This window comes from Neolamprologus brichardi, chromosome 9 (genome assembly GCF_056152115.1).
Source record: "Neolamprologus brichardi isolate AB-2024 chromosome 9, ASM5615211v1, whole genome shotgun sequence".
Classification (NCBI taxonomy): domain Eukaryota; kingdom Metazoa; phylum Chordata; class Actinopteri; order Cichliformes; family Cichlidae; genus Neolamprologus; species Neolamprologus brichardi.
This window is the reverse complement of record NC_142112.1, coordinates 23,487,301-23,514,288: the sequence shown is the minus strand read 5'-3', so window position 1 is coordinate 23,514,288 and position 26,988 is coordinate 23,487,301. Positions and strand designations below refer to the sequence as shown.

General features: G+C 41.1%; 1 protein-coding gene across 1 annotated transcript; it reads left to right on the top strand.

Annotated features, from left to right (window-relative positions):
- Positions 1 to 176: 176 nt before the first annotated feature.
- Positions 177 to 26,408, top strand: drd3 (dopamine receptor D3). The gene is made up of 8 exons (XM_087845624.1): positions 177 to 252; positions 2,116 to 2,448; positions 8,237 to 8,349; positions 12,182 to 12,318; positions 17,398 to 17,591; positions 21,438 to 21,503; positions 24,307 to 24,676; positions 26,212 to 26,408. The coding sequence occupies exons 2-8, from the start codon at positions 2,158 to 2,160 to the stop codon at positions 26,406 to 26,408; spliced, it is 1,368 nt and encodes a 455-aa protein (XP_087701750.1). The 5' UTR covers positions 177 to 252; positions 2,116 to 2,157.
- The last annotated feature ends 580 nt before the right edge of the window (positions 26,409 to 26,988 follow it).

The following is a 26,988-nucleotide window of genomic DNA, read 5'->3' as shown; positions in this document are numbered from 1 at the left end:
AGCTCACCGTAGAAAGCCTCATAGCCACCGAGAGCCGGTGGGGGGGAAATGAAGTGAGCGAGCGAGACTGGAGTTTCATCTGCGAGCTCTCAACATCCACATTCGCCCGTGCGCAATGGCACCGAGCGCTCCCCGGCTCCTCCCGCTCGCCTCCCAGTGCTGGACGCAACGACCGGGCAACTTTTAACTCAGCACGGATGATGCTTTTCCTCGATGGCATCTGATGAATTCTTCACCGCGAAACACTAACAGGTATGTAAGCGTGTGTGCGTACTTTTTGTTTAGGGTTTTTAAAAGAAAAAGCAGTAATGTATTATTAATTGAAATGTTGTATGTGTTGTCTCTCCAGCTGAATCCTCACCCGCTGCTCGTTTAACAGTTTGATTGCGCATTTACTTCGATAACTGATCATGTGGCACAATCATTTTTGTCCCTAATTGGGCCATTCATGTGTGTGACTGGACTACAACTGACCTCAACCTTTGCAGAAAGCTGATTTCGACGCATGATAGGGCGCTGCAATTATGGGCTTTAATTGAATTCTGCGATAAATGTTTGACGATCGAGTAATAAGATGAACTTGGCAGGTATTTGTAATAAATTCATTTATTATACACAGCTAGACTAGGGGGGGATCCTTGACAGGGTGTCAGCCAAGTCTGCTGTGGCAGCAACCCTCCCCTTAGTCTATGCGCAGTTTATTATTGGGTTAACATAACTGTCTTTACGAAAAAACATAAAGTTAAACACCGTCACTATCGCTGCCACTGTGCAGGCTTCACTGTGACTTTAGAGCATGTCCGCTGAGTCAGATGCTATGCCACCATGCATGTGCATTGAAGGGTCTGTTAGATGCCTACTTCACAGGCACTTATGAGAGGTCAGACCCCTGGACAGGGGCAGTGAGAGGCCGGAATAAGCGGTTAACATTAAAGCGAGGTCGTAAAAAAAAGTGTGCACAGGACAATCAGGTCCAATTAGCACTTGTTACAAGTATAAACAAAGCTTTCAGCAGAGCAATATGCGACCTTGTGCTCCTGTGTGTGTGAGTGTGTGTGTGTGTGTGTGTGCGTGCGTGCGCGCGTGCGTGCGTGTGTGTGTGTGTGTGTGTGTGTGTTTGTGTGTGTACAGATGTGGTTTTCCTCAAATATTTTTTGATTGGCATCCCTGCAACCTGCCACACCTCATTCTGTGATAAATCCACTGCTGCACTCCCCTGAGGAGACTTCAAGGTGATCGGTATTGGTGCCTGGCTTTTCCCTGCTTCATCAGGTTCTCCTGTGGACAATAATATGATACAGGAGCTACTGAAGAGCTTGGTAGCCTTATAGACTGAGAAAATCTTTAAAAGCCTCCTGGGTCTGAGCCAGTTCTAAAAAGGATCTGATTTTCTCTGTGTCTTTCTTCCTGTTTCTGTCATTGAAAGAATGGGGGGAGCTGGATTAGATGGATCAGTATGTTTACCATCTAGACACAGGTGTGAGTATTACCACAGTGGGCTGATATCTGGACTTGGGCCAGATAGGGAGGTTTGATGATAAATGAGAGGAAGGGCTGAGTGCAAGGAGCACCGAGCCAAGCAGACCTCTCAGGGTGGCAGCACAGACTTATTACCCCTCCCTGATGAGCTAACCTTCCAGACACTGCTTAAGGCTTCTCTTCCAGGCCCTAATTAAAGCTACCATCTCTGTTTTATAGCTCCTGTTTTTATCAGTTGTTTTAGATGCCATTTACAGAAACGATCGCAGTGCAATCATAAAGGCATTGGACAGTCGAAGCATACATTGTCTGCTGAGTCTTTATGGAGATGATTGTCTCTATAGGAGCCATGGAGCCGTATCGTGAAGAGGTGTCAATACGCTCCCCCATTTTTTATTCAGCAGGAGAAATGAAACTCGTGCCAGCAAAAAGCAGCGATGCTCTGCAAAGAGAGTGTTACTGCTGGGATTTATCTCCTTACGTTTCATTTATCAGTGCATCTGACTTGTGTTGGGAGTCAGCATCTGTTTTCCAGCAGACCTTTCTATGGGTAAATTCACCTAATGACTAAAGTGTGGGAATCCAAAAGGAAACAGAAGGTTGTGTGTTTATTCCAATACTCTTTTCTTTGGGCAGGTCTGCCAAACATCTCACCTCCCATGTCACTGGGACGTCTCAATGGCGATGTTTAGCAGCTCGGAGCGGCTCTGGAATGAGTCAGAGCGCCTCAGATGGGATGAGAGGAATGAGACCTTGGAGGCACCATGGCAGGACGAGGGGGAGCGCAATTACTATGCCATGCTGTACTCCCTGCTTATCCTAGCTATCGTGTTTGGGAATGTGTTGGTGTGTCTGGCCGTGCTGAGGGAACGTTCCCTCCAGACAACCACCAACTACCTGGTGGTGAGCCTGGCTGTGTCTGACCTGCTTGTGGCCTCTCTGGTCATGCCCTGGGCTGTCTACCTGGAGGTGAGTGTCTACGTTTACATCCTTCAGTATCTCACGCATGTTCTTTTCAATAGCGTTTTAAAAATGTATTGTAATTACATCCATATAGAAGGATTTTCTTTACATATTTTGGGAGGTTGAATGGTCATATTTTGCACTCTTTGGCAGAGGTTTCATTCCTGCTGCTAATGTTTAGAGTAGCAGAAGCTGAATCAAACTTTTATCCATGCTGAGGTGGGATCTGACAGAAATGGAACTCATTTGCATTGGTCTGTTTTTCCCTTTGAATTTTCTTGTGAAGCATTACACCGCTTCCAGCTCTCCGCTTATTCTTCTCCACCATGCCCGCACATCAACTCTTTAACCTGAATTCCAGAGAACATCACAGAGTTGCAGGGGGCAAAATGAGACGAGAAGATTTCAGGTCATTTTGTGCCCAGTGCTCTCACTCAGTTGCCCCATAACTGTTTGGGTTGATGATCTTACCCTGCTGGACAAATTCTGATGCAACGTGTTGCAACTTGCCAGCCTGCAGGGCCTTCCACAGAAATACACTGTTTGGTCTTTGTGATACTCGTCAACATGAGGCTGGGATTAGTTTGAAACAGAAGTTGATATTTGCTTTCAGTGCCAGTTTGAGCTGAAATCTCATGGATGCACATGCAGATACCCACAGCAGGACTTCCAAAGAGCAATTTAATTTTCTTCTTATCAGGAGAGCTTTAGAAGAATCTGACCTTAAAGGAAATTACAGCCAAATAGAAACCAGCTAAAGTGTTAAGGTCAAACGTTTTGCCCCTTCTAATTACACCTTGGTAGTTCATTTTTATTTATCCATGTACATTTTCTAACTATTTCAACCATTCATTTTAAGCAAGTGTTTCATCCACTCAGCTATCACTGTTTCATCATTTCTTTTCACTTGCTAACAAACTAGTTCCCATTCCTATTGGGATTACATCATTTTTAATCCTAATTGCATGTTTGCCTGCTTATGGATGTTTGTTTTTATTAATTGTTGATAATTAGTACCCTGCAATAATCCCACTAACAGCTGCAGAAGTGCCGCCTAACAGGAAATAAATCATGGAGAGCCCTGAAGCAGGGGGGAAGCAAGACATGATTAGAAATATGGAGGATGTAGACGGGATAAAATACCATTATTTAGGAGTGAATGAGTTGACATTATGAAGAGAACAGAGGAAAGTTGTGTGGAAGACAAAATAAAAAAGCTAAACTCAAAGAGGGAAAGGATGAGGGTCATTTGAGCTTATTACATGGTGACAGCTGTGTGGGTGATCCAAAGACAGTAATGATGATGAAAGTATTTTAGATAGTGATTCAGTATTTATGTAGATTATACATAATTGCTTAAGGATATATTGAATATTAAATAAGGGCGTCATCTGCTCTGTAATTGGCTGAGCCGCAGATGATAAAGAGGCTTCTGCAAACTTGTGAATTTCATTCTTATCCAACCTTTGCAGCAAAAAACCTTTTATAGTTTCTGTTCACTTTTATTTACTCCTTGCAGATTCCTCACTAGTGTAACATAGTTTTTCTGGTAATTATCGCTTTCCTTCGTGTTACTTGCTGTTCAGCAGCTCCATTAAGTATGGAGGTGCACATGACCATCAGACAACCACACTTCACTAAGGTCACTGAACGCTGCAAATTTACTTCAGGCAGGCTCGTAAGTGTGTATAGAACAACCTCCTTGAAGCTCGCAGAGACAGAGAGTGTTCCTGCAGGGCAGGCGTTTGCCAACATGAGTCCTGAAGTCCGGTTGTGTTTAATAAGCAGCCAACCTTTCGTGCCCGAATTTTGCTCAGTGTCAGCAGAAAGTGCTTTTTCTCCTGCAGTGCAGACGATTCAACAGCAGACCAACCCAAAAAAAAGTAATTACACACCTAGTGAGCAGAAGTTGACAGATTAAAGATGATTACATCCTCCGAAAGGTCAATTTAGGGCGCCATAAACCTCGACAGGGTTCAGTCATGGGTTTAATTTTCTAGCGAGCAGCTATGCTGTAAAAGCATGTGCTACTTTTTTTTTAATTTGGAGTTGGATCTCCTCATTTCAGATTCAAAGGGGAGCTTATTAAACACTGTAAAAACTTGTTATTAAAAGATATATGACACAAAAGTCCAATATTCATTATTTTAGAGTAAATTTAAAAGAATATTGTTTTTAAAAAAGGCTGGGGAGAAACGTATTAGTTCAGCATCTTAGGTAAAGACTTTCAGCTCCCAAGACTAAGCACCATCACCCTGGGAGCTGTAATCTGAAGGTCTGCGGATTAACCTGATGTAGAGGGATGCTGATGAGCTTTTGCAGGTGTGTTCTTATGAGAAAAGTCAGTGAGCGTCGCTCTTCCTGTCCTCAGCAGGAGCTAATCATGTGCCCTTGAGCAAGTCATATTATCCTTGAATGGAGCAGCTGATCTATGACTTGTACTTGAGCAAAGTGGTTGCAATGGCAGTAATGAATGAGCGCTCACGTCTAGCACTTCATCCTAAACAATGTCGCTCAGCCTCCAAAATTATGCAACATGACTGTATAGAAACAGCTCCATTTGTAAAGTGGAGGCTATATTCTCTTTTTAGGGTAGTCAGGTGTTAAATGAGCTGGTTCATATATAGCACTTTTATACTCGAGCACTCGGAGCGCTTTGTACGACTTGCCTCATTCACACAAGCACTTTTTATACACCTTTATATCTAACATTGACACTCCAATGAATGCATCGGAGCAACTTTGGCATGCAGATTAGCAGTCAGGAATTGAACTACCAACGTCTGATCTAGTCTTATAATTAACCTGTGCATTCTCAGTAAAAAACATACAGTACTTTACAAGTCATATCTGTTAGGGCACCTGGGTTGTTGACCCAGTGTTTTGAGTTTTTTATTATTATTGAACTTTGATTTTGTCATTATTTATATTTCTAGTATTTTGGTTTCTATGTTAGCGTTCTTAGTCTCCTGGTTTCTGTCTCTGCTTCATGGTTCCTCTGTCTCCCCTGTCACCTGTATCCCCTTGTTGCTTCTCTGTGTTATGTTTCCTGTTTTACTTTGAAAGTCCGTGTCTTATGTCAGTGTTTCTAGCTTTGTTTTCCTTGTCTATTGAGGTCTGATTTGTCCCAGCTATGTTTCCCTCCCATCTCCCATTCCCTAATTGCGCCCTCTGTGTATTTAAGTCCTGTGTTTTCCTTGGTCTCTGTCGCGATCTCCATCATCTCTTACTGTGTGTTCTGTCTGTCAGCCTGCATACCTTGTTTAGTTTATTTTTATTTTCAGTTCAGTTATTTTTTGCCATCCTGCAGTAAAGCTGTGTTTGAATTCACCTTTTTGCCTCCATGAGTCTGCACTTTGGGTCCACCATTACTGCCTACCGCACACAGACATGACAACATCATCCCTGGATCGATGACTTGTAATCGATGACACCTGTTCAGCTGCTCATTAGTACAAATATGTAATCAGCCAATCACATGTATTACTTTCAAAGCATTTAGGTACGTAGACATGGTCAAGACGACCTGCTGAAGTTTGAGCATCAGAATGGGGAAGAAAGTAATTTAAGTAACTTTGAATGTGGCATAGTTGTTGGTTCGTGTCTCAGAAACTGCTCATCTGCTGGGATCTTCACACACGACCATCTCTGAGGTTTACCAACCTTGAAGCAGATGAACTACAGCAGCAGAAGACCACACCAGGTGAAAGTGAGGCTACAATTCACATGGGATCAAGAGGCGAGATAATAGTTGACTGGAAAAACATAACATTGGCTGGCCTGATGAATCTCAGTTTCTGCTGCAACATCTCAGATGGGAGGATCAGAATCTGTCTTAAACAACATGAAGACATGGATCCATCCTATCTTGTATCAACCGTTCAGGGTGCTGCTATTTTAATGGTGTGGAGGATATTTTCTCGGCATACTTTGGACCACTCTGTGCCAATTCAGCATAACTTCATTACCACAGCCTACCTGAGTATTGTTGCTGAACATGTTCATGCCATTATGACCACAGTGTACCCATCTTCTGATGGCAGCATTAAGCAGCATAACGTATTATTACACAAAGCTCAGATCATCCCAAACTGGTTTCTCGAACATGACCATGACTTCACTGTATTCAACTGGCCTCCACAGTCACCAGGTCTCAATCCAATAAAAGAGCTTTAGTATGTGGTGGAACAGGAGATTCATATCAAGCTCACTGTCAATAGTTGAAAACATGGTTTCTACTTCTCCCTCGGTGGTGGCTTTATTTGCCTGATTTTTGTTTTGGTCTCACACACTTATTAAAATAAATTAGAGTCCTCTTCCATTAGGTTGCAGTGCTGTTTACATGCATAAACATAGTGTGTGTAGAGCCTTTATTTATTGGAAATGTATTTAATTGGGACCACAAAGATTTAAAGCATGATCTAGGTTCTCTATTTCTATAAACAGCTAGTTCTTGGTTAGTGTTTGGGCTTAAAATCAAGATGATAAAGGTGTCACAGCAATTTGCTTGAATAGATGCAGGCATTCATGACTCAGTATGATGAGGCCCAATTCCATGCAATTTACTGAAAGCATAAAGATTATCACTGTTAATGAAGGTACATAAAACACTACATTGCAATGTTGCATTTCAAGCAACAACTGTGGAAAAAGACTTCCAGGAAACGGTGTCTCATGTGAGCACACTAAATACTTACAAATTGAAGAGAAACAGTATGTAGTTTCAAACTGGTACACAACGCAAAGCTGTTCTTCAATTTTCACACTCTTAGTTTGTGGAAGAATTTGTGTTGAAACTTTGTTATCTTAGTAGCAATCATAACCACAATGGCATCATTGTGCCGTCGTCATTAGATAATTATCTGAGACCTGACAAAATTCCCCCCGAGCCTCCTGAGAGAAGACTTTATTCAACAGAAAGCAACTGATGTTAGTGTGTGAAGTTTGACAGAATGCCTTCTTTGAGATGAAATTTGGATTTCCACGTGTCGAAAAAGGTTATGACGATGTTAGGTTAAGCAGGTTAGGCATGTGAAATTTTTCTGAATTAGAACGTGTGACACCTCTGGTGTAGAAAAAAATAGCAAAAAGAAGCTAATTTGACCTATTTACATACTTGTATGTGTATGTGCATGTGTGCCTGCTGCCTCTCTGTGTAGGTAGGCATATATTCACATGCTGGATTTGAGAGATTCAGTAGTGAGGCAATGCTGCTTGGATCCCATTTATTTCTGTCAGACAGTTATTACCAGGTATTATGGTGCCTAAGTGAAAGCCTGTCGACTTGAGTAAGACTCTGCTGGGGAGGAAGAGGTGGGGGTACTGGTGTGTTAACTGGAGGCTTATGCCCTTTGTGAAAAAAAGTCTGACAAATACCTTCAGTGTAATTAAACCTTGCATTTAGATGGACACCCTCCTTCGGCTTATTTCCATGCCACTCATCACGGCACTGGAATAACAGGACTTTTTGTACTTGAGTACTTCAGATTACCTCGCTACAAATCTGAAACACTATATCATAACATAAACACACATTAATAAACCAAAGTGATATCCCGGTAGTCACAAACGCCCAACTTCAGTGTGTCAGGGTTAATATGTGACTCATGCTGGCAGCTCAGACTTGATTTTCTTTATGTAATTTGGGCCAAAGTGCCTCTTGTGTGCCCTTTTTTTCCCTTCTTCACGAAACCTTTTTGTCACCTGCGCTGCACTTCACACTTGACTGTGAAGAAGGGGAAGAAAAGGAGGGGGAAACGTGAGTGTCGTTAATCTGCCTGTCTGTCCTTTGCAGGTGGTCGGCGGAGCCTGGCTTTTCAGCCGGCTCTACTGTAACATCTTTGTCACGCTGGATGTGATGATGTGCACCGCCAGTATTCTCAACCTGTGCGCTATCAGCATTGACAGGTGAGTGCGAGTGTGCGTGTGTCTTTATCTTTTTGCTGCAGTTACTGTGTATGACTACAGATGTTGCCATGACATCTCCAGTGTAAATGTCATCTCTGTTAGACTTTTTTTCCGTCACCTCGCCACGTAGACGTTTCAAAGCTCGCTGAAGGATTAAAATATTTTCCCCATCTTGCTCGTATCTTCTTGATAGTTGTGTGTCTGTGTGTGCATCTCAGTGTGCAAGTTTCTCACAACAAGAGACAGTGAGAAAGTAACAGGAGTGAGCATGTGCATGCAGGCCAGGTGTTTTTAGATTTTTGGCTAATTGCTGAGAAGATGTTTGTGCCATTACACAGGAAAATGTCAAGCACGAGGACCTCGAACCTCTCCTGCAGCATCTGGTGTTTACATCATTATTTGCGTAGGTTTTGTTCTTGTATCAAAGTGAACATTTAATATCTATAAAGGGTCTTTGAACTTGGAACCCCACAGGCATCAAGGGTTCAACTGCACAGGATGAATACACTGATGCATAAGAACTCTCGGGGGAATATATTTGCTCAGCCTGTATGGAGAAGGGAGTGTTTGCCTTTCTCTGCAGCGAATACGACTGCAGGGGAAAATGAGCGCTTTCATGAGTTTGCATGACAGTAAATGTTTTATAAGTCCCAGTTTCACTGTGTGTGACTCTGAGTTTTTGGTATTATTTCAAATACATTCATTTGCCGCAATAACAAACAAGGTTCTCCTGCAGTATTTGTTGTGGGGTTTTAACACATTGCTATTACTCTTGATTTGTTACTCATTATATTACTTTATATTGCATCATTGCCTAAGATACAGCTACAGCTAACTTAGAATCGCCAATAAATTAACATGGATGTATTTGGACCATGGAAGAAAGCTGCTAGAGAAAACTCACATGGGCACAGGATGAACATGCCAACTCCACAGAAAAAGACCCAACAAACAAGCAGATCTGAACCACTCTGCCAGATAATGAGGAAACGTGAAACCAGAGTGGTGGCCACATATCAACAAGAATCTCTGTCCAAGCAAGAGCCGTCAAAGACCACATTTCCTCCAGAGCTGAGAACTCCCTCCACAAAGCGAGTCCCTGGACGAAGGATCTCTGGCTCCAGCTTAGATTTCCTCAAGAACATCAAAACGATATCTGCCAATTTTGTTACATCAATATGATAAGCATTTGTGAGGATACAATGGAAAACGGCCCTACCTCACAGTGGTGAAGACTGCTTCCGAAGAGTCCTCCTTTGGATCGACTCCAAAAGTGAATCACTCCTAAGTTGGGCCAGGGCCCAAAACGTAAATGCAAATCTGTTCAGAATTTTTTTTTGAGTAGATTGGACAAAAAATAAACATAAAAAATCCAATCCCACAACCCCCTTGGCGGAGGTTATGAAAAGTAAAATATAACATTCTTACACTTAATTTTAGTGGTGATATTTTTATAATGCCAGCGAGAAAATGCTCACAGTGTGGTGGGAGTTTCTTTTAGTCAAAAACCTACAGAGAAATCTGCAGCTTTGATCACTTAGAGAGCTTATTGTGCGAGTTTGTCATTTGTTAACTATTCCAAAGACACTTGCTACTGGTTCTTGGTTTATTAACAATGAAATAATCAGATATAAATAACCAAACTTCCATAATGAAGCGCCGAGTGTAAGAATAATAATAATGCAAATGCAAATAATGCGAATGCTTGAGGTAGATAGTAATGAATTCTATTGAACTGCAGGTGCAGTTGAAACTGCAAACAAACACTAGTTAGACTTCAAAAATAACTCAAGTCCAAAAGCAAAAGAACAATGAAGACAGCACACAAAATAGAAAACAAGAATCTAAAAAAAAACTCAAACTCATAACCCTGAGTCCAAAATCCAGAACAATAGCAAAAAAAAAATCATGGTCTGTCAATGCTGTGTTCGTGAAATGTGTCTCCTGTCAGAAGTGGTCAAGAAATCATTATAAATGAATTAATAAACAACAAAACCAACAATGAGAATCCGGGTTTAATGAGGCAACATGGCACAACAGAAATGCCATGGAGTTCTGAGGCCAAAAAAGGGCAGTGGCCCCAATTCCAGAGCTTCTAAACATGTTAATCTGGCAGAGATTGTATCCTGTAAAACTTTCCTGACATCATTTTTTTGTAGGAATCCAGCTGAATGTTTCCGAATCAACTGGTTAAATACTTTATGGGGCTGTCTTCACAATTAAATGAGCAAATCAGATATCCTGAAACCCTTCTTTTATTTGTTGGACTGCTTGATTCTTTTGGATGTTTCATAATTTGCACCTGAGCAATGAAGTCGTCCTGAACGCTGCTCTTCTTCCTGTTTAATACAGAAGTCAAAAGCACCTCTGCAGCATCAGATGTTTGTGTGCTTCTAAATTAATGCAAAGCCCCTGGGACATTGCGTGTCACTGAGATCAGTTTTACCTTCGCAGCAGCACCGTTAGTTTATCACATTGATCTCTTTGAAAACAGAGGATTTGTCAGCTTTCAACGGCTCTTCAGAAGCAGCGTAAATACGCGATAACCCAAGTTCTACCGTGAAACTTCAAGAAGAATTGTCCCGGTGAAAGTACTTACAGTTTAAGTCATGCTTTGAGTGGTGATATTAAGAGCTGATGAAAAAATTAAAAAGCGGTTTAAGGAGATGGTTTTTACAGGGTACAGGGAAGAGTTAGAGATTTGATAGGGTGTTCTTGTCTAATATTTTCATGTGTGTGCGGGTGCACGGGTATGTTGGTATGGGTATATATATATATTTGTAGGTTGTGTATCCTTTGAGGTGTTAATGGGGTTATTGAAAATGTGTATATGTGCGTATGTGCATATACGTATGTATGGATAGATAGAAACATATATGTATATATATAAAAAAAAAAACACATGACATATAATGTAATTGCAAGGAGGTATTTCTGTAGTCTATTGATTACTAGATAGTGGAAAAGGGGTGGGATTAAATAAGCTTATGCTTCTTCCTGCTCCTTTTTGAACATGAAAGTTATTTGTAGTTGTGGTTGCTCGTTTTCTTTTTGTTTTGCTTTGTTTATTTGTCTCTTTTAATTCTATGTTGTTGTACTTTTTTAACATGTTCAAAATAAAGATTCAATCAATCAATCAAACTAAAGGTGTAACGTAAAGCAGCGCTTGATCAATAAAGGTTGCATATAATTTTTCTTATCATTCAACTTTTTTCCTTTCTTTTCCTTAATTTTTTTAAAATCTTTGCATTTATTCTAACCCAGCAGCGCCGTAGCAGGAGGTTAAAGGCAAAGGGAAGTAGCGTGGGAAGAATATTTTTAGTGGACGTCCGCGTTTGGCTCCGGGTTTCACTCTGCATTTTGCCCAGAGAAGAACAGGAGTAATTAGCCTGATGAGGATAAACAATCATGGCAGTTGTCTGGCTCTAAACAACATTACATCACATCTATTTTGGGTTGGGTTCCAGCATAATTGCAGCTTCTTCTAGGCTATTGCTGGACAGTTTTTCCGGGCTCATTATACACTCTTGGCATATAGTGTGCTGATTAACTCTTAAATCAAAGCCTCACTAGAGTTACTGCTGAATACCCATTTGTTTCTAAATAATAGTGCCTGGTACGCCTTCCCATTGTTGGTCTTTATACCATCCACTTTTTCTCTGCATTGCATTTCTTGGCATCCCCAAAGCCCAACACTCTTTTTCTCCCTCTAATTATTCCCTTTTGCAGGACCGCATCAGCACTTTTTCCTTCATTCAAAGGTCACCACCTGTCCTCTGTACAAATACGTCTGCAAAGCTGAGCAAACTCTAATCCTTGTCTGTGTCTGCAGGTATACGGCAGTAGTGATGCCCGTCTTGTACAACACCACTCATCGCTCCAGAAAAAGAGTGTTTGTCATGATTGCTACCGTGTGGGTCTTGGCCTTCGCGGTGTCCTGCCCCCTGCTGTTTGGATTCAACACCACAGGTCAGCTCAGCAACATTTAGACTTTGGCTTGTTTTCTGGTTAACGTTAATTACGTAATTTAGAATTAAAGTTTAGTGTTCTTAGCATTTAGGATGGCCGTGGGGAGTAACTCAAGTGCTGTAAACATTTCATGTGTCGTCTGAGTTTTGTCAAGTCTGTGAAAGTAACAGCAAATGATATTATTGGCATTAAGAGCTGAAACATGTCAAATCTGAAGGATGTGGGCAGACCAGGGAAGCAGAGTCTAATGCAGTATTCCTGTCATGTTGTGAAGGATGTAATCACTGAGAAAATGACCATTTATGTCACACTTTTGCAGCGTTTTCACAGAGTTTGATATTTTGTGCAATTTCTGACAGCTACAATATTTCCTGTTAAAAATAAGTAAATATATAAACCAACAAGTGTAGGATTCACTGCAATACCACAACTGCTTAATGAAACCCAGCGTTACAGCTTTTCTCATTTGGATGTTGTTACCAGAGATGGGCAGTAACCTGTAATCTGATTACTTTTTTCAAGTAACGAGTAAAGTAAGGGATTACTATTGCAAAAACGGTAATTAGATTACCGTTACTTTCCCGTAGGAACGCTGCGTTACTGCATTACTAAAACCGTGATTTTTTTGCGAGAATGTCTCATGACAGTGACGTAACCGAGTGCGACATTCGTGACAACAGCTGTGTGCAGATCAACAATGGATAATATATCGAGTGCGGGAGAGAGTATGACCGTGCAGCGTTTAAAGCGTGGAAGTACTGACCTTACTTTGAGTTTGATTCCATAAAAAGTGACAAAAACATTTGCGTCCGTTGTGCGTGGGAAGAAAACTTCTTTTTACAGCGAAAAAAACCCCTAAACAAGCACCGAGTGTGCTACCACGTAATGGGAAACTCACAGAGAAACTCGCGGATTCTTCAACTGACCGCTGCGGCATACCTGCACCAGGGTAAACCTCCGCCTACCCTACTCCTGCTTTACAAGTGAAAATAGAGCAACAGGACCGCTGAGTCTTTGATTTTATTTATTTTCTGCTGTGTTTCACTTGCATTTATTTGAAAGACTGAGTGTAAACACAAAAAATATTTTATTTTATGTGCTGGAATGAGCAGAAAATAGGTTTAAACGTTAAACTAATTTCTTCAAGTCAGAGAATGTTGCATATAATTTAATTTTTGCTTGATGCATAAAGTTAAAAGATTAAAACTAATAAAACAAGTTTTAAAAAGAGACTTTTCCATTTGATTACATTTTGTATGATGGATTATGCAGAAAAAGTAGAATTGGGCTGAAAGATCTATCGCTTTATTACCTATTCAGGTTGTAAATCGTGTTTTTAAAAAGTAACTAAGTAATTAATTACTTTTGAAAATAAGTAATCAGTAAAGTAACAGGATTACCTTTTTGGGGAAGTAATCAGTAATTAGTTACTGATTACTTTTTTCAAGTAACTTGACCAACACTGGTTGTTACTTGCACAAGTAAGAGCGTTTACCATCAACAGATGGTAAATCTGCTCAGATGAACATTTTACAGGTGTAGAAGCCTGACTAAGGAGAAGAAGAGCGAGGAAGGATTTATGGCAGTGTAGCAAGGAGATTACAACAGGAGGGAGATGCAGAGGGTGGATGCAGTGTTGATGGTGGGTTTTCTCCTGTTACAGTGCAACGGGAGCATTAGGTGAGGTTAATAAGTATGCATGACCAAAAGACACAGCAGGATGTGCAGTGATTCCTGTACTGTGCACAGTAGGGCTATTTTTTATTTTGCATGTGTTTTACTTTTCTATGCTGTTCTGTATTTAGTCTAACAGCGTTTTACTCGCTGGTGGGATCACTGCAGGAACAAAAATCCCCTCATTCTTGTCTGCAAGTAGAACATAAAACCTTGCTATCTTGAACTCAGCATCTGAAGTATTCAGCTCATCCAAGTATCCACTTTCATACACAATCGTGGTCAGAAAACCTATAGTTTTATACTCGAGGCATTCACTGTCAGTGAAACCAGGTAGGACAGAGAGTCTTTTGCTTTTTAACACTACATCATTTTTGATTTGGGTTGCTTATTGCTTGTTTACAAATGTGTTGTAGCGTGGCATTACATCTGCTATGGCCCTGCCTCTAAAATAGAGAAGTTTATATTGAGCAAACAAAGAGAGCATTCACATAATAAATTTCAGAGCATAAAACAGCTATCCGCTCAAGAAACATGGAGCCAAACACTGTCATGAGGCCAAAAATGGCTCCACTGGTACTCTGCTGGACTCAAATATGTGACTCTCCCAGCCAGAGGGGCCAGTCTATCAAAGTTGCTGTCTCAGAGACTGAGATGTATTGGACTCAGCACTGTAATGTCTTTTGGAGTGAATGATGATTATAGTTCAAAATGAATGCTTTCCCCTGAGCAAGTTTACATAAAATATAGAAACATTAGATGTTCACTACAAACCCGTAACCTCAGCCAGAATCATCCCGCTTTGCTTTTAATCATTACTCTTTTGTGAATCTTTTAGCCAAACTGCTGTATTTGAACAACATGACGTCCGTTTTGGCTCCGATGAAAGCCACAGAGATGGCACGTTAGCAAGTTTGTTGGCTTGTCCAGAATAAATTGTGGACTTTTTCCTGATATTTGCAAAAGCGGTTCTGTTTACCTTTGTGCACTCAACACTGGATTTTCACATAGAGCCTTCTTTTTTGTCAAAACTTTAAATCATCAGCCCCCAAATTTCTATCTGCCTGTTGGATAGACAGTTGTTTTTATGCTGAGCCTTATTCGTCACTCATGCGCTTGTGTGCATTTCTGTCTGCCCCTGATTAGGTCATAGATGCCTTTAAATTTCATATTTTTACTTCTTCCAGTTAAAATTACACTTACAATAAATTGCCGCTTGCTATTTTCCTCATTTTAAAATGTTGCTATTAAAGCATTAATTAGACATGTTCTAAATTACTATAAGCACTCATTAACCCCGATCATGCCTGGGTGCTCACTGACACACTCACTTGCTTCTTCATTAGTAACACATTGCTAGTACTCGGTTGGTTCCTCCTTCTGCCTTCAGAAGTGCTTTAAGTCATCATGGCACAGATTCAGATTCGGCATCACATCCATGATTTCAAACTCCTGTTCGAGCACATCCCAAAGGTGCTCTACTGGAGAGATTGAGATCTGGTGAATGTGGAGTACATATGAATCGATATTTGGTAAAAAATAAATAAATAAATAAATAAATAAAAATGGGACAAGAAAATTACACCACCATTGTATGGATGCTTTCAGGTGGTTGAAACTCATCAGAGCAGGCAACATTTTTCAAATCTTCTGTGACTCGATGTGAATTGTCGTCTCAAGGCGCTTTATATTGTGTGGTAGACCCTACAATAATACAACAGAGAAAACCCTAACAATCATATGACCTCCTGTGAGTAAGTGCTTTGGCCACAGAGGGAAGGAAAAACTCTCTTTTAACAGGATGACACCTCCAGCACAGCCAGGTTCAGGGAGGGGTGGCCATCTGCCGCAGTTATATGAGCAATTATTTGAGTTACTGTTGCCTTGCTATCAACTCAAAGCAGTCTGGCCATTCTCCTCTGACCTCTGGCATAAACAAGGCATTTTCACCCTGAGAACTGCAGCTCACTGATATTTTCTCTTTTTCGCCCCATTCTCAGGAAACTCTAGAGATGGTGATACACTAGCACAGCAGATCAGCACTTTCTGCAATACCACGCCACAATCAAAGTCACTGAAATCACTTTCTTATTTCTACACTTTCGTCTCTACTTCAAAGATTGCACTTGACTGATTGAATCATTTATGTCCATTAAACCTCCTCTTAATACACTGTTTCATTGGAGGACTTTTTTTTTATCTTTGGTAAGTGGCTGTTTTATTTATTTAATACTTGTTTATTTATCCCTGTCTTCTTTGCTTTTGATCCTTTTAGATTTTTGTATTTATGTATTCATGATCCGTGCTCGTTTTATGGTTGGTTTTTATTTTTGTTCTTTTGTGGTTTTTAATTATTGTAGGAAGTCCTTCTAAGAAAAAACTTTGCAACTTTGTTTGCTCTGTCACACATTTTTCTAGTTAAAAAGAAAAGTAAAGCAAATATTTGTTTTGTCCTTTCAAAATATTGTTTGCATTGCAGTCTGATTGGATGAGGTTACTTCAAGTGGAAAACAGATGCCGTCTTGTTTCTTGTTAAAAATCATTTGTGTTTTCCAACACTGAAGATGTGCTGTAAGGCCAAATCACATATAGTTTGAAGCTAAATAACAAAATATGAACAACGTCACCAGCAGCTATTTTAATTTCAATAACCAGCAGCAACACAGATGCATGAGTGAACACACACAATTAAGACCATTAGTGAAAAACAATGTAAAGCAAATCACAGACATGCAAGCACTAAGTTTAGTCTACTTATAGCCAGAGTGAAACAATGGCTGTTTATTGCAGGAATCCGACCACTCAGGGGCGGAGACCGGGGTGGGGTGGGGGGTGGGGGTGTCCTGTTAGGTCTGAAATCCTTCGTCTTTCTTTTGAAGTAATCGACTGACACGGATCAGCTCAAACAGACAAATCTGTTTTGTTCCCAAACAAAAAAGAAATAATCAATACTCTGAGTCTAGCAGCTGAAGGTAGTTTGGAGAGTGGCACCAAATAGATTGTATCCATCCTTCATCCCACTTCTCTGTGTACTGAGGTATCGCTCAGGAAGCTCATACCAACACAGACATGTGATATGCATTTCACTGCAGCTTTTTTTTTTTTAATTTATTTTCATGCTAATTATACGGGTGACATGATTTTGGATGAAGAATTTGTCTATATACAGCCTTTATTATATGAAGTGGTCTCTTATCCTGAATTTATTGCTGGTATTTATTGGGGTATAGCATGTTTTCGGTATATAGGCATTATATGAAAAGAGGACAAACTATCAAGGCTATTTTCAAGATTGATAGCATACTCTGGGATCAGAGAGACAGCTTTGAATGATGATGTTTGACTCTTTTATTATCCTATAATTTTAAGGCTGTTTTCCATAATGATATTTTCCTTTTATTGCAGACGACCCTTTGGTGTGCTCCATCTCAAACCCCGACTTTGTGATCTACTCTTCTGTGGTGTCCTTCTATTTGCCGTTTATTGTCACTCTGCTGGTTTACATCCGCATCTACGTCTTCCTCAGGATGAGGCGGAAGAGGATCACTTTTGGACAGGCCAGTGGAAAGGTGCAGCCAGGCTCCACCCCACCGTCTGCGGTGAGTCGGTTTCCATTATTAGTTTTTTTAGTGGTGCACGGTATAGTAAAAGATGCTTTATGAGATAGTTCGTTTAACAATAATTATCTATTGATTCTAAAAAATCTATTTAGAGGAGCAGCTTTGGGGGTTTGTGGTCATCATGAAGAAGTTTTTGACCTTGTCATAAAAAGCCACAAAATCTTCCAAACATTTATGAATAACAATAAGATTCACTTGATTACTTGCACTGAGATTGCGTTGACTCTTTTATAATGAGCTCATGATGTTTAGAACTGTAGATGTGCTGTTATAATGATTTAATAATCATCTGATCAGGGTGTGATTTGCCGATGGGGTTGTGAGGGATTCTGCTTCTCTGGTCTAAATGTTCCTGCTTCCACAAAATCATTTAATTATTCTATAAATGTCACATTAAAGAACAGATATTCTGACAGACGTCAGAGTATAAAGGGGCCACAGTGGTGCCTGAATTATTTTTGCTAAGGGCAAAATAAACACATCATCCTTTCTTTTTTCTTTTTCTTTCATATATCAAACCTAAGATGTCAAAAATAATAACTGGGCAGCTAGACCAGTTTTTATACTATTATAACACCTTTCACATTCACTGTGCTCCATTTCTGGAAAACTGTTATTTAGCTCCTGATTTATTGTAAGTGTATTTTCCTCACAGCAAATTCATCTTTCTCATGCAAATTCTGTTATTATTTGCATTCACCAATTTTATGCACTGATAATGAATTACAACTCACCTTTATTTTGGACCCTTTTACAATTAGATAGATTCTAATGGGGGGGGGGGGGGGGGGGGGGGGACTCTATTAGACTCTAATAACTGTTTAATTTTAGAGTACAAAATGTGGACACAGTGATCAACAAGAAAACCGCTGCCAGAAAGACTGTAAAAGTGCCTGGGGAAAAGCTGTCTTCTTCTGATATGCTGAATCAGTTGCAGTTAAGAGGCTTCAAAGGAAATGTCAGAGAAATCTGTAGAATATAATATTATTACTGGAAAAATAGAGAAAGCTGTGTGATTTTGTATGAGTCCACTCTGTAAATGTCAGCATGCAGTGCAGAATGAACACGGGCAAAGATGAAATGTAAATGTGTGTTTAACTCTGTTCATTAGCAGCTGACGCAGCTGTCAACCCAAAACTACAGATGTTCTTAAATAAATGTCTTGTCGAATAGCAAGTTTAATCAGAAGATCTGTGCTACGTTTGGCTCCTGAGCTTGAGCCCAGTATTAAAAAAATCTGAATGAAAAAGTAAATAAACAAAAACAAAAAGAATGCATAATTATTTGTTGACAGTGAGAAAAAGTTTTCGCTGGACTCCCTGAAGTGCTGTAAAATCCAAGTACTTCAATGATTCAGTAGTTTGTGAAACCACCTTTAGCAGCAATAACTTGAGGTGGTGCTTTTCTCTATGACTGTCACGGCGGTGGAACGGACTCAGGCGCAGACTGAGAAAGCACGGTTCAACAATACTTTATTAATCACACTGGTGGCTGGGGAAACACACTTCTTCGCACTTGCTCTGCTCCTTGTCCAAACAATCTCCACGCATGCTGCACACTCACACTCACGGGGTCCAGGGGTCACAAAAGGGCTGATCCAGGAGAACCTATTAACACAGACGAGGGTAAGTCGAAGGCAAGCACGGGAACAACAGAATCGCAATGAAGCCAGGCAATACTAACGAGAGTTACTCAATATTCCAGAAACAAGTAGCTCAGAGCCCCTGCCTTAAGAAGAGCTGCAAATCACTGGAGATCAGCTGCAGGTGCGTGGGCCAAGGGCGGGAGCCCAATCAGAGCTCCGCCCAGGCAGACAGGTAGGAGAGAGAGAGAGAGCAAGGCGAGGGGAGCAGAGAGAGAGTAAAACAACAAACACTTGTGGCCACACTGGGCTGGCCGGGGAGGCACAGGGAACATGACAATGACTTTATCCGTCTCTTGTGTCATTGTCAAGGAGTTTTGGCCCATTCTGCCTTACGATGTTGCTCCACTTCATTTTCAGACATTCATTTCTTTACAGCTCTCTTAAGGTCCCACCACTGCATTTCAATCAGGTTGAGGCCTGGATTTTGACTCTGCAATTGCAACACTTTGATTCTTTTTTTTCAGCCACTCTATTGTGGGATTGCTCCTGTGCTTGGGATCATTGTCCTGCTGCACAGCTGTTAGACAGATGCCCTCACATTTGACTCTAGAATACTTTGGTATACAGAGGAGCTCATAGATGACTCAATGATTGTAAGGTGCCCTGGTCTGTGTCTGCAAAACAAGAAAAATCATCGTCCCGCCACCACCGTGCTTGACAGTTGGTATATGGTGGTTTTTTTCACCAAATTTGGCACTTTGCATTATGACCCAACATCTCCAATTTGGTGTCATCTATCCAAAGGAGATCGCTCCAGATGTTTTGTGGTTTGTTTAGATGCAAATTTGCAAAGCTAAGCTCTGCCGCATGTTCTTTTTGAAGACTTTTTCCTGGCATTTCTTCCAAACAACCCAAACAATGATTTAGCCATTTTCTAATTGCACTGTGATGACCTTTAAGGTTTAATAAGCTAACTGAGGCCTGTAGAGCCTGACATGTTGGTCTTGAGCTTGAATGGGAAATCTGGTTGGATGTCCACTCCTAGGAAGATTGCAAGATCATGTTTTCACCACACCATCAGCTTATCACAACCCCTGCTTTTATAGCGGAACACTTTAATCAAGTGCATTTGATTAGCATCACCTGGCTGCTGCTTAATTTCTATAAAGATAGTGAGGGTCTATTTAGTTTTTCACAGGATTGCAAATAGACATAATTGTTGACACATATGGACATTTCCATGTTTTGTTGCATAGCAAAAGCAGCTGAGAATTAATAAGAAGTTAAAGTAACTTCAGTGAAAATGTTTTACTTTGATTAATGTGCGCTGATGGGTTTATGTGACCTTTATTCAAGTAAAAGTGGATGGATGGATCTGACAAACAAAGCAAGCTTAAGTTATATTTTCGTCCTCATAATAATAATGTAGGCACAAGGGTCACATTGTTCTTTAATCTCTATTATGAGACCATTTCTTTCTCTCAACAAGCTGTCAGTTTTTCAATCATGTCCCAGTTACATCTATCATACAGATGATGGATGTTAATAACCACAGGCAAGGATACATTAGGTCACGTTTAATACATCTGCACCCTATTATTAAATTATGGTGTATAAAAAGACAATTCAACCCAGTGACTTGAATAGCTTTGCCACACCTAGAAGCTTCCTGAGTATTCTGGCTGCGTTCATTGCACCCTTTGTTTCCCTTTGTTCCCTCCGTTTTAACACTAGATAACAGTGCAGTCCCATTTTGGAATCTCATCCAGGAGTGGAGGCCTCCAGCTGTAAGATGCCAGCTCTGCAGGGGTTCAGGTTGAGAGAACTACGGTGGAATGATGTTTTTAAACAAGATAATAGGACTCTTACTGAGTCAAGAGAAAAAACGTTTCCTATGAAGGAGGAGTATGTCTTTTTTGTGTGTTTCAAAGGCACCTATCTCTATTTTCGCGGCAAGCTTTAATTGGACTGCACAGCGTTCGGCTCAGGAGGGAGAGTGACTGAAGGCACAACAGGCGTAAATCCTAATTCTTTTGATTTTTAGTCCGCGTCGGGGACGCTCAATGAGAATTGTTTGAATTTTAATGAAAGCATTCTGGGAGATGAAAAGAGATGGATCAATGAGTTTGAAGTGAACGGCACAAATATGTTCTTGCGGACTGATGGGGTTGAGGTGACGGGGTTTTGTTCATTTCTCTGGAAACTATTTTCTCTGTTGAACTTTCCTCTGATCCCCGTAGGAGACCTGTCTGCAAGAAGAGACTCCAAAGGCGAAGCACGACTTGTCACCTATAAGGATTAAAGTGGTGGGTGTTATGTTAAACCAGATTTTATTTTTTTCTATTGCTCTACTTTTGTTTTTTAACTTATATATCACTGTTTAATGCTTAGGTAACTTATATTGACTGTGTTGGAGTTTTGTAATGTGGTTGCATGAATTTTAGCTTTTCATCCCGGTGTCTCTATGACCGTATTCAGATAAATTCGATTTTTTTTATCATTTGGCTGTGTGGTCGCAGCCTGGGGGGGGGGTCACAGAAGGAGCCAGAAATTGTGATTGTGAAGCGTGGCTTCCTGCCTCGTCTCACCTGTTCACTAGAAGGCTGAGCAAAGACTGGGTGAGATGCACTTGCAAAATTCAGCACCTGCAAAATTCACACAGCATTCAAAGGCAGAGGATTCATATTAGCAAGGAAATAAAAAAGCGCGATGGGCTGAGAATATAATGAACATTCATGTTTGTGGTCTTACTGCAAATTGTACAGTGCTTAAAAACGTGTTATTGCTGGAGAGGGAAAATTGAGATTGAATTTGTCGCAGGTTTGGAAAGTTAAAGTAATTGCTGGTACAAGAGATAAATGAAACAGCTCCTAAAATGTAGCAGGATTTCCTGGCGTGTGCTGAATGTCAACTATTGAACTTGGAGTCGGGCACACTTTTAGTCCATCTGAAGAGCCCTTCAGATATGTATTGACCATAACTTTACATTTGTCTGAGTCTTATTTGCCTCTTTGTTGGGTAAGCGGAGCAGCCTAGCTCTCAGCTTCACATATTTTCCACATGAAGTTAAGGAGGATAAGCTAAAGGCAATTTCTCAATAGATATTACGAGGGGTGAGGGAAAATAGAAGGTAGAGCAGTGAAGTGTGATGACGATATTAAAACCGGAATAATGTTGTTTTCAATACTCTGGGGCGGCAACACAAGCTGAAAACACAAAATTGGCACATAGTCACCTTAGTCAAGAGAGGTGAAGCAAACAAATAGATATTTAGGCATTCAGCAGGCACGAGGAAACGTTTAAACTTGTATTTCAATTCAGTTTGATTTATATAGCACCAAATCCCAACAGCAGTCACCCCAAAGCACTGTATATTGTAAGATAAAGACCCTACAAGATAAAGCCATTCAATAAATTAGAGCAATCACTTGGTGACAGTGGGAAGGAAAACTCTCTTTAAACAGGAAGAAACTTCTGGCCTATCCAGGCTCAGGGAGGGGCAGCCATGTGCTGCTTGGGGGGTGTTTATTGTGAATCTTTAACCTCTGTTTTAGTTTTTACCCTCTACAGAGGAAAATGTCTTCTTTTTTTTTTATCCTTTTTTAAACCAGGTAGTGAAACTTTTGTGATGAAAAATCTCCTTTGCAACAGTGTCCTAGAATGAGATAAGAAGTATTAATATATGTATCTCAATGGCAGGACAAACCAGGCCCTCATGCTGTCTGGCTACAGTGCTAACCACTGAGCCTTCATCCTGCCTAGCTGGTTTTGTTTCATCTGTCTCTGTTGCAAATAAATGGTTGAATATGTTCACCAGATGGAAACTTTGTCTGCCAGCTGATGCTCAGATACTAGTGGCTCTGTGGTGCAGTGGTTAGCACATTTGCCTTACATGTAAAATATCCCCAGTTTGATCCTGGGAGAAGACACAAACCCAGCATCAGGGTCACTACTGCACTCTGGCAGCTGGTCCCAAGTACAGATAAATGGGAGGGTTGTGTCGAGGAGTGCATCTGGCATAAAATCTGTAGATCCATCTGCTGAGGTGACCGCTTGTTTTTATTCCATTTGGTGCTAGCCAAAGCACCAAATGGAATAGCAATAGGGAGATCTGAAACACTAAAATACTCGACAGACCAGCCAAATCACATAACCATACACATAATTTGATCTGGTGCTTTATGAAGACACTGATTAGTGCAAGTATAATAACATGGCCTTGCGTTGCAATAAAAATTTAAAATCTGATGAGCTTTGGCTTTAAATCAGTTTTGTTGGACTGGGCAGTATGACCAAAAATCACCATGATTTTGGCTTGTCTCTGATCTCCTACATGTGTCTTTACTGGTCTTGAATGTACCGCAGCGTGCCCTCCTATCTGTGAACACACTATTAGGATGTCTGGTTATTTACTGTTACTATTCTGCTGTGGAATTGAAAGTGTTACAAATTGTTCAAAATTTAGGAATCGTTGTGGCCATAATAAGATAAATTAATTATTGTTTTATTTAGCGCAGTTTCCATCACACAATTAAATCCAAATTTGTGAAAAGTACACAGTTAATAAATGTCTCTTCTCAATTCCCTGGTGCCAGTCACACAATAAAACATCACATAATCTAAAATACACCTTGCTAATATTGTCATGGACTCCTTTTTGCCTTTAAAGCTCCCTTAATTAATAGTGGAATAGACTCAATGAGGTGCTGAAAACACATCCATGAAACAAATGTCCAGTTTCACCAGGAACTGTTACACATTCAAAGTAACTTTAATCACCCACGATGCTCACTTTGAAGTTGAGCAGGTTTGTTTTGGCCATGTCTCCATCCTCTAAAGCACTGAGTTGTAGTCATGTGACTGGCTGATTCAGTATTTACATTAAGGAGCAGTTCAGCTGTTTCAGTGTACCTGAAAAAGGGACCGGTGATAGTATGTAAACCCCTTGAAAAATCACATCAGTTTGTCTGTTGGAAGCACTGGTGTGGAAGCACTTGAAAAATTAATTTCAGGCTCGAAACTGCTGTCCTGATACGTCCAGCACACCAACCCAGCATTAAGCCTTTATTGATTTCAAGCTGTCAATAACTGTGTCGTGTCTCATGTCAGCAGAGTGAAGAACCCTCGGGTCCTTCCAAGCCTAACCTGCTCTCAGGATGCCTGTGGAGCAAACGCCCAAAGACAGGGCCGGTGGAGAACTCAGTGCTGCCCCCGGTGGACATGCAGAACTACTGTAGCATCAGCCATGCCTCGTGTGGCCGCACCGAGATGGATGTAGAGGAGGAGCGGGGGGAACGGGATCCCGACGAGAACAGCCAGATCCAACGTCCTCCTGTCAGGATGAGCTGTGAGGTGAAAGATCTGTCCAACGGGCAGACGCACACATCACTGCGGCCGATGTCTCACATCAACAATCCCCGATTCAGGAGCATGCACGCGAGGGAGAAAAAAGCCACTCAGATGCTGGCCATTGTGCTCGGTGAGTGGAGGCTAAGATAAGCTGGGGAAATGAAAGTGTAAATGTCACAGTAACACACTCTATAACAGCTTTTAGAGAGGCGATATATGACCGAGTTATTTATTCTGCTTCGACTTCTTTCACATTTGTATGATTAACTCTTCTGCCACATATACCCACGACAGTACCAACACGTGTTTTCTCACTGTGTGTATTTCCTGCATATTTTTCTTATCCATACTACAATAAATCAAGCCGAAATGTCAGGCTTCGGGTTCACTGTGTCGGCCCAGACAGCGCACACACTGTAGCTCCTGACACAGCTTTCACATGCTCCAATTATCAGCCAGGTTGCTTATTTAGGCCTGGTCCAGTTAGCTCTGACACAGCATAGATCTCACTGACAAAATGTAATCAGAGGTGCCCGATTACATTACACTGGTGTCAGTGAAAGCCAGTGGCGCATGCACAGAAGACAATCCCAGCCTTGCTTTTTCATCCAAACTGACCACAACTTTACCGCAATGTCAAGACACCAATTATAGCACTTGAATTTAATGATTGCTCAAGCTACAATGCAGCATTTACAGTCTTGTTTATACACAATAAAATGTATCCTGCTGACCGCTGATGGGTAAGACTTCAATATGACTCCCGCACAAACCACTCGTCTAATTGGCCCATTAAAAGTGTCCTCATAGGTCTGCTCACTAGCAACAGGGCAATAGTGGAAGATTTATCCATGTCTGTATTTATCTGCAGGTAGTAAACTATGTAGTTAGACACTGTGACATTTGAAGCTTACGTTAGAGCAGACAAAAGTAGAGCTTAATCCATTCTTCTTTTTTTTTTTCTTTCTTTTTTTTTTCAAAACTGTCAGAAAAACACTACTTTGTGTTCACACCAAACGTGAAGGGACACTTTAATGCAGCTTAACTGCCTAGAAAGTGCAAATGGACTGGGTTTTATATTCCACTTTTTCATTTAATGACAAATCAAAGCACTTTAGACTGCACGCCACATTTATGTGTCTCATATCTATTGCCAACATGCATATCTTTGGACTGTGGGAGGAAGCTGGAGTACCCGGAGGAAACAACCGAGGAACATGGAGATTATGCAAACTCCACATAGAAAGGCCCCGGGAGATGAGCGCGTTAAAGCAAGGACCTTGTTGCTGCGAGGTGGTGGTGCTAACTGCCACCGTGCCCACCCATCTGTGCAAAGAGGGAAATAAATTTAAATTGTTATCGTAAATCTGCGTCACAAAGCGTAACCTCGCTTTGTGTTTGTTGTGAACAAACCATTACTGTTCCTGCAGATGCAGGTTTCAACCCAGTGTAGTTATTATAGGGTTGTTTGGTAGATAACTGTTTGAGGGAGGTTTTAGCCAGCATGTGCTGTGACCATGATTAACACGAATTCTGTTTTCTTTCTCTCCTTTTCTCTTCCTTTTCATTTTAAATGTTATTACTATACCCACCACTCTGTCCGGCGTGCACCTTCAATTCCGTTTTGTCCTTTCTCCATACCTCTCTGCTGTCTGCTCGCTCCAGGGGTGTTTCTCATCTGCTGGCTGCCTTTCTTTGTGACTCACATTCTGAACACCCACTGCAGGACATGCTACGTGCCTCCTGCACTTTACAGTGCTTTCACCTGGCTCGGGTATGTCAACAGCGCCCTCAACCCTGTTATCTACACCACCTTCAACATCGAGTTCAGACGGGCCTTCATCAAGATCCTCAGCTGCTGAGGAAGGAGCCACGTCAGGAAATTTAAATGGAAATGAGGCTGCGCACCCGCGCTACAAGTCCGGTGCGGAGCATTTAGTAAACGGTGGCCAGAGAGGTGCATGCTTTGTGTGCTGCATAAGTTACACAGCGGCACCAAGGTGAAGCACGGAAATGAACAAACACTGCAGGGTACAATAAATGCAAATACAGAAGGAAGTTTACTTTTCGGACTCCGACGAGGGCTAAAGCTTTCATTTCTCGACATGGCTGGGATTGTATTTGAACAGTATGACTCCTCAAATGACACTTAAACATGCATACAGTCTTATTTATAGCACAAGGTTTGGGCTTTCTTGTGGACGTGTCTTGTGCATTATGTGTACTGCTCATTGGCACACTTCCTCCATTCAGTACTTTCAGATTGATGGAAGTGTGAGAGGCTGAAAAACTGACTGTAGAGCTGCAGGCCGCTTCGTTCAGAAGCCTGCTGCTAACGTAATGTGTTGACTAATTGATGGTACTCGTGTGCTCCGCTCACGCTCTTTCAATTCGATGTAGCTGTGAAGGCTCAAAAGGATCCTTAAAGCTGAAAAATTGATC

What these genes read in the sequence shown, in the direction of transcription:
- drd3 (XM_087845624.1), top strand. Translation starts at nt 2,158, where the DNA reads ATGGCGATGTTTAGCAGCTCGGAGCGGCTCTGGAATGAGTCAGAGCGC. An exon ending in GTTTGGATTCAACACCACAG is followed by an intron (nt 12,319 to 17,397) that starts GTCAGCTCAGCA and finishes CTTTTATTGCAG; the next exon opens with ACGACCCTTTGGTGTGCTCC. An exon ending in GATGCTGGCCATTGTGCTCG is followed by an intron (nt 24,677 to 26,211) that starts GTGAGTGGAGGC and finishes TGCTCGCTCCAG; the next exon opens with GGGTGTTTCTCATCTGCTGG.